This window comes from Trachemys scripta, chromosome 1 (genome assembly GCF_013100865.1).
Source record: "Trachemys scripta elegans isolate TJP31775 chromosome 1, CAS_Tse_1.0, whole genome shotgun sequence".
Taxonomy (NCBI): Eukaryota; Metazoa; Chordata; order Testudines; family Emydidae; genus Trachemys; species Trachemys scripta.
The window spans coordinates 345,312,846-345,326,065 of NC_048298.1; the positions used below are offsets into that span (position 1 = coordinate 345,312,846).

The 13,220-nt window shown below is 49.3% G+C and overlaps 1 protein-coding gene across 1 annotated transcript in view; it reads left to right on the top strand.

The window, feature by feature from the left end:
• The window catches only part of LOC117889108 (disintegrin and metalloproteinase domain-containing protein 20-like), a 181,114-nt gene that overhangs the window by 64,798 nt on the left and 103,096 nt on the right, over positions 1–13,220 (top strand). The window contains exon 6 of the mRNA XM_034792988.1: positions 5,382–5,539. Within this exon, the coding sequence (XP_034648879.1) occupies positions 5,382–5,539 (158 nt within the window). The remainder of the gene's footprint in view (positions 1–5,381; positions 5,540–13,220) is intronic.

Here is a 13,220-nt window from a genome sequence, read left to right on the forward strand (position 1 = left end):
CTGTTGAATAGAGTGGCCTCGAACCTTGGGCTCTAAGTGGAGGGCCTGCAGTGGACAAGATATCAGCTGTTGAAGGCGGCCCTCCCTCTTAGTGAGGCCATGATGGTACCAGTTAAAGCCTTGTGGTAAACTCTGTCCTCCCTCGCTCCCATCGCAAAAAGGGCTGAAAAGAAGTACTTTGTCCCTGCCCAGGGCTATCAGTACTTGTGTTCCCACCCTGCTCCAGGATCCCTAGTGATCGTGGTAGCCAAAGAGAGGGACAGACTGGGACAGCAAGGAGTGACTCCTAAAGCAAAGAATGCAAAGAGACTAGACCTTTTTGGTAGAAAGGTTTATTTTACAGGTGATCTACAGATCCACATCTCCAATGTACAATCATTGCTGGGCAGACACAGTTCTAACGTCTGAGAGTTGATGATGAAATTGAAGGACTGTCTTCCCCAGGAGTCCAGATAGGAGTTCTCCGCTCTGGTGGAGGAAGGGAAGTCTGTGGCCAGGGCCTCCCTAAAGGATGTGGCATTTTCGGCAGATTCGTGAACCCCTTCCACTGTGGGATCTAAACCTGGTCCTGTCAAGGCTTACAGGCCCTCACTTTGAGTCACTGGCATTGTTCCCCTTGTTGTACCTCTCCTGGAAGGTCGCCGTCCTGGTAGCAATTACCTCAACCAGGAGGGTCTCAGAGATCTAGGGCCCTAACATCAGAACTCCAGATATGGTGTTCTTTAAGGACAAGGTACAACTTCACCCCTGTGCCGTGTTCCTCCTGAAGGTGGTCCTGCAGCTCCATGGTAATCTTCCTGTCAGTATTCTTCCTGAAACTGCACAGGAATGGGGAGGAGTAGCCTCTACACACACTGGAGGTTAGACAGGCCCTGGCCTTCTATATAGAAAGGACCAAACAATTCCATAAGTCAACACAGCTCTTTGTAGCAATAGCAGATAGGATGAAAGGTGAACAGACAGGTGCCCCAATTCCTCCTATCTTGACCGCCCACTTATTGAGAGCTCAAGCTTCCTCAGCAGCATTTCTGGCCCACTCCCAATTCAGGACATTTCTAGAGCAGCAACTTGGTCATTGGTGCATACTTTTTCATCCCATTATGCCATCACCCAGCAGGCTAGAGATGATGCTGGGTTTGGTAGAGCAGTGTTGCAATCCTTATGTCTCTGAACCCACCTCCTAAGGTACTGCTTGGGAGTAATCTAACATGGAACGGACATGAGCAAGCACTCAAAGAAGAATAAATGGTTACTAACCTTCCATAACTGTTGTTTTTCTAGATGTGTTGCTCATGTCCATTCCACGATCCACCTTCCTGTCCCCGGTTAAGAGTTAGTTAGCAAGAAGGAGATGAGATGGTGCAGAGCCAGCCAGGTCCTTTATATTAGTGCATGAGCATGAGATACCAGAGTGTGCTCGAGCTGTGATACCACTGAGGGAAAATCTCCTGAGACTGTGCAGCACATGCACACCTAACATGGAATGGAAATGAGCAACACATCTCGAAGAGCAACCATCACAGAAAGGTTAGTAACTTGTTTTTTTCCAGCCCCTGGTTCATTTTTATAGCCTTCCTTTGAAGTCTCTCCAGTGTTTCCACAATTTTCTTGAAGTGTGGAACCAGAACTGGCCACAATATTCTAGCAGTAGTCCTACCAATGTTGTGTTGAGAGGCGAGATCATTATTCTAAAAGTGCTTGATATTCCTCTTGTTGTTATTCATTGGCTGTGTGTGTGTTCTTTCTGTGTGCTGTGCCAGCTCTGCTCAGATAGCCAACACAGCAGACCTCGATTGAACTCCCCAATAAGACCATAAATCTGTTTCAGTAGTGAAGGCACCCAGACAGGTTTATTGTCAATGAAACATGGTCCCAATGCCCTGGCTCAATGGTTACATGTACACTTACGCATGTATTTCCATTACAATGGACTCAACTCTCTGACATGGTTAGTTACCACCCTTTACTTTGTACATGTTGGTTCGATCAAAACATTTTTTTCCGTCATGCTGTCATCTGACCTTATTTTTGAGAGGTCAACATGTTCCTGTTCAGGGCCGGCTCCAGGCACCAGCAAACCAAGCATGTGCTTGGGGCGGCACATTTTCAGGGGCAGCATTCTAGCCTTTTTTTTTTTTTCTTTTGTTGCTTCCGGTGGCAAAAGCTTAGAGCCGGCCCTGGCAGCAGCAGTGTGTCATGTGCAGGGGGTGCCCTGGGGCCACTGAGGTTCGTGCCGCAGGGGAGCAGCACCCCCACCTTGTGGCTGGGCCGGGCAGGCTCCGAGCGGGGAGCACTCAGGCTGGGGGCCACCCCACGAGGCATAAGGAGCTGCCTGCAGGTGTCTGGGCTGAGCAAAATGGTCCGAGCTGCCCAGGGACTACGGCAGGGCGGCCAGAAGCGGCAGCAGCAGCGGGGCCATAGAGGGTGGGGCGCTGCCGTGCAGGGCCCGCGTCCCGCTCTCTGGGGCGCCGCTCCCTCTGGGGCTACCCTGCCCCTGCTCCTCAGCCCCCTGCCAGGGCGGTTCCCCAGCTCTGCCCTCCCAGGTCCTGGCCGGACCTGGAGGCGGGAGCCCTGGCTGGAGGGACCCTGGGCAGAGGCACGGCCCAGGAGCCTCACTGCTTCCCCCGACTCTGCCAGCGCCAGACTGGCTGGAGGCGAGGGGGGAGCGGGCGGAGTCAGCACAGGTTGCAGGGAGCCCAGGGCTGGGGTGGCAGAGGGTGCGGGTGGGTTGGGGTGGGGTGGAGGGAGAGCCCAGCACTGGGGCTGTAGGAAGTGTGTGTGGCGGGGAAGAGAGCCCAGAGCTGGGGCGGCATGGGGTGTGAGTGGAGGAGGGCACTGGGGGGGGGGTGAGAGCCCAGGGCTGGGGTGGGGGGCAGCCAAATTCCTTTTTGCTCGGGGCGGCAAAAAACCTAGAGCCGGTCCTGTTCCTGTTCCCTTTGGGGAGCGTGTTTCTACCATACTCGGTATTGGTGTCTTCTAGTACCACCCTTCTGGAATGTGCTTGTGTGAGTATCTTGTGCGTAGTGCTTCTCAGGAATGTGTGTGCTTTTGCAATACCAGCCCTGTTCTTGCCAGATTCTATGAACCTACACACAGGCAGAGCCTGACTTCTGCTCACAGCTTGACTTTTGCTAACTTTGCTTTATATTAGCAGGGTTTGACCACTACTTTAGTTCAGGCCTCAGGCCTCACACCAAACCTCTTATACCAGACTTCATATCTCAGGCTCTCTCTTTTTCCTGCATTTCTTTTCATACATTCAAGGACTGCATTAGCCCTTGTGCCACAGCATTGCACTGACAGTTCACATTGAGGCGATTAGCCTTGATGATCCCCAAGTCTTTCTCTTAATCACTGCTTTCCAAGATAGAGTCTTCCATCCTGTAGCTCAGTGGTTCCCAAACTTGTTCTGCCGCTTGTGCAGGGAAAGCTCCTGGCGGGCCGGGCCGGTTTGTGTACCAGCCACGTCCGCAGGTTTGGCCGATCGTGGCTTCCAGTGGCCGCGGTTCGCTGTTCCAGGCTAATGGGAGCTGCTGGAAGGGGCAGGAGTCGCAATCAGCCAAACCTGCGGACGCGGCAGGTACACAAACCGGCCCAGCCCTCCAGGGGCTTTCCCTGCACAAGCGGTGGAACAAATTTGGGAGCCACTGCTGTAGGTATAGCATGCATTTTGTAAATCTTTCTCAGAAGTGCTATCTTACATTTGGCTGTATTAAAACACATTTTGTTGGACTGCGATGATTTACCCAGGTGATTCAGATCTTTTTGTAACAGTAATCTGTCTCCCTCATTATTTATTTCCCCAGCAATATACCATCTGCAAACTTTATCAGCCAAGATATCATCATTGTGATGGGGTTTAGCAGGTCCTGAGCCCCCCTGCTGGAGTCCTTGTGGTCCAGCCACACTCCATCCCAGAAAGGAGTAGGGAAGGTGAGTTCTCTAAGTGGCCTAGAGAGGCTGCTGGGAAGCAGCCAACCCAGGCCCAGCCAGCCCATATAAAAGGAGCTGCAGTACCAGAGTGAGTCAGTTGCTTTCAGGAGCCAGAATGGTGCTCCTGGCTGGCTCAAGGAACTGCAGTACCAGGGACAGAGCAGTTGCTGGCAGGGACTGGGGGAGCAAGAAGGAGCTCCTGGCTGGCTGCTGGGACTTAAGCAAAACTTCAGCCCTAGTTAAGGGTGAAGGAAAGGTAATGGGGGATAGTGGGGAAGTGCCCCAGCGAAATGCTGCAATTAATACAGGGATGCAGCAGGCAGCTTCTCCTTATAGGGTCCCTGGGTCATGACCCACAGTAGTGGGCAGGCCCAGGTTCCCCCAACGGCCACATGCGGAGTGGCCTACTCAAGGAGGGAGTCGAACCGGGCTCTGAATGAAGATTGAAGACCCCAAAGAGGGTCAGTAATTTTGGAACTGTGATACACTCTGAACTGAAAGTGACTCAGCTGGAGACATATTTCCCCAGTTGATACACCCAGAGCTTAGAGTTTTTGTTATAATAGCTCCCTAGGGGACACTGTGCCACTGGATAATTTTTACAAGTAAATATCCAGGCACTGTCCAAAGTGAGGAGAAATTAAACCATATTTTCTGCCTTAGTCCTTACTTTCACCATTATGAACTCAGGAATCAGATAGGTCTGTGTCCTGTGCAATTATTTAAAAATAGTATTAAAAAGATTGTGGACTTCCTACAATCAAGATATGGAAGCAATAGGTACAAGTTATTTACCTACTCGTATCTTATCTGACATTGATATTAGTGATCCATTATGACTAAGTTCTTCCTCCTAATCTTCCAAACAAGGGTTCTCCACTTTCCCTGGAAGTGGTTCAGATGAGGTATAAGAATGATTCAGTTTGAAAAACCTGCTTTAAGGGGAGAGACTTAAAAAGTTCAATCTGTTTAGCTTATCAAAGAGAGGAATCTGAAACTGGATGAATTTGGATGAGAAATAAGGCACATTAAAGTTAACGATTAGAACAGTTTGATACGTGTTATGGTTGATTTTTCATCACATGGAGTCTTTAAATCAGGAATTGATATCCTTATAAAAGAAATGCTTTAGCACCACCAGAAGTTCTGGATTTGATGTAGGAATGATTGGGTAAAATTCTATGGGTTGAGAACCTTGGCAGAGCTAGACATGTCACTTGTCAGTGGTTCATTTTCCCCCCTCTTAAAAGGATCTCAGAGGGTAATTTGAAGAAATTATTATTCCTTCAATCTGAAAGTTCTCTTCTAGGGTTCTAATGTATTCTATATTTGTTTGCAAATGAAATTATCCAGTGTGTTCATGCAATCACATAACTGAAAATTTGGCTTTTTATGTTCATATGTAATTCAGAACTCCTAATTTTTGTGTTTTGTTTAATTGTATACAGGCAAGAAGTAAATCAGCACTCTTTGATGCAACCACTATTGCACATGAGATGGGCCATTCTCTTGGCTTCTCTCATGATGATCAGAAGCTAAATATAGCTAGAGGTTGTGTTTGCAAATGCCCCAAAAGAGGAAAATGTATCATGTGGTCATTTAGCCCGTGAGTAATACTTGGTTTTAAAATTTTGTAATACAACAATTATGTCTTTTGATAAGGTCATTGTAAAGGAATCCACTAAGGTTTTACTCTCAGATGGTGGGAGAATCTGACCGCACCCCGTTATTTACACTGGGTGGCTCCAGCACAGGCCCCAATTCCTTAAGTTTTGCAAGGAGGCCCTGCCCTGTGTCTCTGTGGGTGGGGCAATCAAAAGGAAAGTTAAATGCCCCAGTGACCCGAGAGTTTCCCCTTCTCGGGGCCTCTCATGGGTAGAAAGAAGGTCCACAGCGCTGCCAACAATACAGCACATGTGTAATGGGTTTTGAGAAATCTCTCTGGCTGGGCTGCTAAATCAGGCTTACTATGTCCAGTTTACCATGGGAGTTTGCTGCACTGCCATAGGGTCAGGGAGAAGGTCTCCTGGATGAGAGTTCCCCCTGTGGCCTCAGGAGTCACTCCAGCAGCCTTCTACTTAGGGCAATCTTGCTCCTCCTCCCTCCAGCTGATTGCAGTTTCCTCCCTTTAAAAGACCTCCTCCCTACCAAGACCAGAGGAGTGGGGCTATCCCTTCCCCCACCACCTCTCTGGCACCTTCCTGAACAGTGGGGTCTATAAATCCTATCACGGTAATCTTGGAGAATAGATGTTTTTTTAATGGGTTTGTTGCCCTTGGTGCACATGAGACAGGATGGTCCTTCATCTGCATTGCATATTATATATGAAGCACAGAATGATAGTTGAAAATGTTCTCATGTTCAGTTAGTAGCTCCTCTGCCCTTCCTTTTGACAGGGCTATTAGGTTTGCTTCCTTCCTTGGAGAATCAATTAAATTCAGGAGTCTTTTCTGACTTGTATGTGTGATATTTTTCCCTTGTTTTCTCTCTCTGTTTTTTTTTGGGCGGGGGGGGGGGGAAGGACTCCTTATTCTACATTTGACCTGATATCAATTGCTTTGTGGATTAGTTTTGGAGTTCAGGTTGGATGTGAATAATGGAAGTGATTATGGGTCCTGCTCTCCTTATACTGGCCCAAAGCACCTTGCAGCAGTGGTTCTCTGTTATAAACATACAGTTAAGGGTTAATTTCTCTTTTACCTGTAAGGGGTTAAGAATTTCACATAACCTAGCTGACACCTCACCAGAGGGACCAATGTGGGGACAAAATGCTTTCAAAAAGGGGGAGAAAAAAAAAGTCTTTGTCTGTTCTGTGTGTGTTTTTGCCAGACGGAGAGAAGGAACCATCCCACTCCTACCAGGGTAGCTAGTAATTAGAGAAGGAATGTATTAAATTACTTTTATTTCTATTTGCAATTTCTTTTGCAAAATAGAGGGAGAATCAAATTGGGCTTTTTTGTGTAACTTTAAAGTTTTGCCCAGAGAGAAACCCTCTGCGTTTTGAATCTGTTTGTCTGGGAGATTATCTTGCATGCTAATCTCACAGAGGTATTCCTTTCACCTTTTTTTTTTCTTTAAATTAAATTCTTCTTTTAAGAACCTGATTGATTTTTCCTTGTTTTAAGATCCAAGGGTTTTGGATCGGCGTTCACCAGGGAATTGGTGAGGGAATTCTCTTGAATCTACCCAGGAAAAGGGATATAAGGACTTGGGGGAGGGGGGGTTAGTCTCAATTCTGCCAGGAATGGGGGCGGGATAGGGACTGGGGAAATATTTGGGGGAAGGCAAAGTTCCAAGTGGCTCTCCCCTAAAATTTAAAACACGCTTGGTGGTGGCAGCTTACTGTGACATAAGCTGGTAAATAAGCTTAGCGGGGGTCGTTCATGCAGGTCCCCACATCTGTACCCTAAAGTTCAGAGTGGGGAAGAAACCTTGACATTCTCCTTGAAGTGATTGCAGATGTATACATTCCATTGTGGGTGTATGTGTCACCAGTGCACAAGAGTTGAAGATTTTTGCTATCATTACCATTGGGAATGCATATGTGCACTATGTCCTTGTGCTCACAGCTGAAGTGTATAAGGACTGGGCTGCTCCAACTCCCTCTCAGTTCCATCTCACTGGTTGTGATGGAGTTGGAGCTCCCTATGTTCCTTCAAGTCCTGGTTCTTTTAGCTCTCTTTGTCATCTATTGTTACGTGCAAATAGTTAGACAATCTCTAATGTAAATAGATTGTTAAGTATTTGTTAAATGTTAGTTCTCCTTTAAATCATTGAACATATGCATTCCACGCTTGGTGTGTGCACATCTCACGCACAGTTGCTAAAAAAAAATTTCCCTCAGTAATACCCATCACGGTGTCATGAGTGCCTTCTGCTGCTGTGCACCGCTGGTATGGCTATAAAGGGACCACCCAACCCTGAGCCACCTGAGTTTTCTTGTTTTGTAAATAATTAGTGTTTGTTTAGTTAGTTAGATTTTTTTTACCAGCTCAGGATTTCTTTCAACTTCCAGGACCAAGAGATGCCTTGGTCACCCAGTTTCAAACCCTGCATTTCCTGCAATAAGGCTATGCCTATGAGCAACCTGCACTCAAGTTGCTTGAAGTGCCTTCAGGAAGCTCATATTGGAGAGTGTTGCCAAATTTGCAGAGACTTTAAACCTCACATGAAGAATGATGCAGAAGCCAGGCTAAAGTTTGTACTCATGAAGGCGTCCTTGAGATCTCCGTCAGAGTCAGCACCGAGTGCCAGAGTGTCAGTAAGGAGTGTGCCTCCTACCATTCCTGAGTCTCGATACTGCTCACTCTGTGTCTAAGAAACACAGTGTCTAAGAAGAGGCATCAGAAGCAGACTGCCAAAAGCGGGAGATCTCTGGCACCAAAGTCTGCTAGGCAGGGGGATAAGAGTAGACTGCTGTCCAAGCCCAAGCTCTCTCCTGCTTTGGTACTGTAGAATAAGACATTGTTGACTCCAATTCCTAGGCAGTTTCCATTGAGTCCGGAGCCAGAAGGAGCTCCTTCTGCATCTGTGGCACCACAATGACACTATCCCGATATTGACCATGCCGGAGGCATTTGTGGCTGCCAGGAACATCCCGACCCTGTTGATGCCGGTATCACCAACAGTACAAGAATCGATATTGTTGGTGCCAGCAGACATGGGAGAACAGATAACATTGCTGCTACGTGTGATATTGTGCCAGCATGATGTACCTCTGATTGCTTGTCCTTCAATACTGTCAAAGGGAAAACTTGCAATGTTCACTTCTCTGTGGGCCTCTCCACCTCAGCACTAGTCACCATCGTAGTCTGAAACTGCACCTCTGTGGTCAAGGGAAGGAGAACTGTTGTCTTCTGAATCAGAGGTTCTGTTCTACATTTCTCATCCTCGGAGCCACTGCCATTGCTCCTTCTCCAGATGTTTCCACTCTTCCATGGATCCACTCATAGGAGTACCACTGAGTGGTTGGCCAGGAGTTCACTGGGGGCTGGGTCTGTCAAGTGGCCTCTTTGTAATCCATGGGGCTCCCCTCCATTTCCAGATTGTATTTCAAGCCCTCCAATTTGGTGACCTTGGAAAGAGAAGCAGTACCTACCAATCAGGCAGTGTCTGGTCTTCTTTGAATAGAGTCCCTATGGGTACTCCACTGTAGGTGTGCTTGCGTCCCTGCGCCGCTGATCAGAGAGGCTGTGATCTTTTGTAACGATGCGGTTCTGGCGGGACCCAACTGAGGCCTGGTCTACACTAGGCGTTTATGTCGAAGTTAGCGCCGTTACATCGAATTAACCCTGCACCCGTCCACACCGCGAAGGTATTTAGTTCGACATAGAGGTCTCTTTAATTCGACTTCTGTACTCCTCCCCGACGAGGGGAGTAGCGCTAAATTCGACATGGCCATGTCGAATTAGGCTAGGTGTGGATGGAAATCGACGTTAATAGCTCCGGGAGCTATCCCACAGTGCACCACTCTGTTGACGCTCTGGACAGCAGTACGAGCTCGGATGCTCTGACCAGCCACACAGGAAAAGCCCCGGGAAAATTTGAATTTGAATTCCTTTTCCTGTCTGGCCAGTTTGAATCTCATTTCCTGTCTGGACATCGTGGCGAGCTCAGCAGCACTGGCAACGATGCAGAGCTCTCCAGCACTGATGGCAGTGCAAGCTCAGAATAGAAAGAGGGCCCCAGCATGGACTGATCGGGAAGTCTTGGATCTCATCGCTGTGTGGGGCGATGAGTCCGTGCTTTCCGAGCTGCGATCCAAAAGACGGAATGCAAAGATCTATGAGAAGATCTCTAAAGACATGGCAGAGAGAGGATACAGCCGGGATGTAACGCAGTGCCGCGTGAAAATCAAGGAGCTGAGGCAAGGCTACCAGAAGACCAAAGAGGCAAACGGACGCTCCGGATCCCATCCCCAGACATCCCGTTTCTACGAGGCACTGCATTCCATCCTCGGTGCGGCCGCCACCACTACCCCACCACTGACTGTGGACTCTGAGGATGGGATAGTGTCCACGGCCGGATCCTCGGACATGTTAGCGGACGGGGAAGATGAGGAAGGAGATGAGGAGGACGAGGCAGTCGACAGCGCTCACAACGCTGATTTCCCCGACAGCCAGGATCTCTTCATCACCCTTACAGAGATCCCCTACCAACCCTCCCCAGCCGTTACCCCGGACACAGAATCTGGTGAAGGATCATCCAGTAAGTGTTGTAAACATCTAAACGTTTATTTGTAACAGAACATGATTATTAACAATGTAAAAAATGGGTTTCTCATGATTACTTTGAATAACTTAACGGTTCAGTCATGGGCAGTGCAAGTATTTCAAAAAAATCTAGCAATGTCCGGTTTTGCATGATTGTCCTGCCCAAGCCGCTCTACTGTGTAGTCCCTGCTACTGCAGCTACAGTAAGATGCGGTCTATATGTCCGGGGATGGAGAAGAAATCCTCCTGGGACATCTCAAGGAAGCTCTCCTGCAGGTAATTTGAAATCCGCTGCATTAGGTTCTTGGGGAGAGCGGCCTTATTGGGTCCTCCGTAGTAGGACACGTTGCCGCGCCACGAGACTAGCAAGTACTCCGGAATCATTGCTTGGCACAGCATGGCGGCATACGGCCCTGGTCTTTGGAGGCTTTCCCGGAGCATTCTCTGTCTGTCGCTCTCAGAGATCCTCATGAGGGTGATGTCGCTCATGAAGACCTGCTTTGAATGAGGTAGGGGAATGTTATTAGTGTTGGCTGGTTTGCAGCCACGCGGTGGAGGCGGGAAAGGGTCAGCCGAAAGGGATCGTTCCCGGGGACAGCCGCGAGGGTGTGGGACAGGAGCAAACTTCCTGCTTGCCGGATTGCTGGCAGCAGGGACCGACATTGATTTCAATGTGAAATGAGGCCATTGCTAATATTAAAGTTTTAAGCTGCCACGAATCTACGGCTTACCATGTCTGCCTGCAACAGAAATTCCGTTGTCCTGACAGGGTTCTCAAAAGTGCTCTGCAAAACCACAGACAGTGAATGCGAAGGCCGAGAATTCGACCTTGTGCTGAGTGCGCATGTGATAGGTGCTGTGCATGGTCCTGTTCACAGAGAAAGACTATGTTCTTTGTTCACAACTACATTTATCTTTCTGAGGAATTCACTCCCTTTTTCCCATTCCCACAGCCCCATCTGCGACTGTCTCACAACCTAGCCTGTCATCACACTCCCAGAGGCTAGGGAGGATTAGGCATAAGAAGAAGAGGACACGGGAGGACATGTTCTCCGAGCTTATAGCCTGCTCCAGAGCACAGGCAGCACAGCAGACCCAGTGGCGGGAGAACTTGTCCCAAATGCACCAAGCCAACATGGATCGGGAGGAGAGGTGGCGTCAGGAAGACCAGCAGGCGACTCAAACCCTGCTTGGACTACTGAGGGAGCAAACGGACACGCTCCGGCGCCTTGTGGATGTTCTGCAGGAACGGAGGCAGGAGGACAGAGCCCCGCTGCAGTCCATCTCTAACCGCCCTCCCCCGCCACCAAGTCCCATACTCCCTTCACCCAAAGTGCACAGAAGGAGAGGCGGCAGAGTCCCTGCTAACTCTCACTGCACCCCTGCAGAGAGCTCGAGCAGCAGAAGGCTCTCAGTCCCCAAAGTTTGACAAGTTCTTTCCTTCCCGCCTGACACAAGCCCCCGTCCAAGTTTCACTTCCCAGTCCCCTGTGTAGTTGTTAATAAAAAATATGTTTCTGTTAACTACTGTTTCCATCATGTTCTTTTGGAGGAGGGGGGGAAAGGGGGTTGGTAATTGGACAGGACAGTCACCTTTGGCAGGGTACATAGTCGGGGGCAGGCACAGCAGCAGGGCACATACATAGTGCAGTGATGCAGTGACTACTTACCCTGGTTAGTCTGGGAGGTTCTTTTCATGTTATGTGGTGGGAGGTGGGTTGCTCTGTGACTTTGTGGCACGGGAGGGCAGTTAGAGATCTGAAGCGGCGGTCCTTAGGCAGGATCACAGAGCCACACAGCAGGGGATCTGTAAGCGTCCCCCCCCGCCACAAAGTCACATAGTACCCCCATACACACAGTCCCTATCAGGAGGGGTGACAGGCTCCGTTGAAAGAACCATCCCACCGCACCGGAGCCTGTCAGTCCTTCAGTTTAGAAGCTGCATTCGCGCGACTACACTACACCCGCTCCGCACCACAGTCTGCGTCCCAGTTTTAAAAAATTCCCGCGAAAACAGTATTACAGAAAACGGTGTGCTTTAACAAAGTAGAACTATTTTTATTTTGAAACGTGTGTTGGAAGTGGGGTGAAGGCTTCTCTGTACACAAAATTAGAAAGTCACAGGTTACCCTGCTCACTCAGGAACTTTGCTTTCAAAGCCTCCCGGATGCACAGCGCTTCCCGCTGGTCTCTTCTAATCGCCCGGCTGTCTGGCTGTGAGTAATCAGCAGCCAGGCTAATTTCCTCAACCTCCCACCCCGCCATAAAGGTCTCCCCCTTGCTCTCACAGAGATTGTGGAGCACACAGCAAGCTGCTATAACAATGGGGATATTGGTTTCGCTGAGATCACAGCGAGTCATCAAGCTTCTCCATCTCCCCTTGAGACGTCCAAAAGCACACTCCACCACCATTCTGCACTTGCTCAGCCGGTAGTTGAAGAGTTCTTTTTCAGTGTCCAGGGCACCTGTATAGGGCTTCATGAGCCAGGGCATTAGCGGGTAGGCTGGGTCCCCGAGGATGACTATAGGCATCTGCACATCCCCAACAGTTATTTTGTGGTCCGGGAAGTAAATACCTTGCTGCAGCCGTCTAAACAGACCAGAGTTCCTGAAAACACGAGCGTCATGAACCTTGCCCGGCCATCCCACGTAGATGTTGGTAAAACGTCCCCTGTGGTCCACCAGTGCTTGCAGCACCATGGAAAAGTAGCCCTTTCTGTTAATGTACTGGCTGGCCTGGTGGTCCGGTGCCAGGATAGGGATGTGAGTTCCATCTATGGCCCCACCGCAGTTTGGGAATCCCATCGCTGCGAAGCCATCTATGATCGCCTCCACGTTTCCCAGGGTCACTACCTTTGGCAGCAGTACATCAACGATTGCCTTGGCTACTTGCATCACAACAACCCCCACGGTAGATTTGCCCACCCCAAACTGGCTCGCGACTGACCGGTAGCTGTCAGGCGTTGCAAGCTTCCAGAGGGCTATGGCCACTCGCTTATGGACAGTCAGGGCTGGTCGCATCCGGGTGTCATTGCGCTTCAGGGCAGGGGACAGCAACTCACAAAGTTCAAGGAAA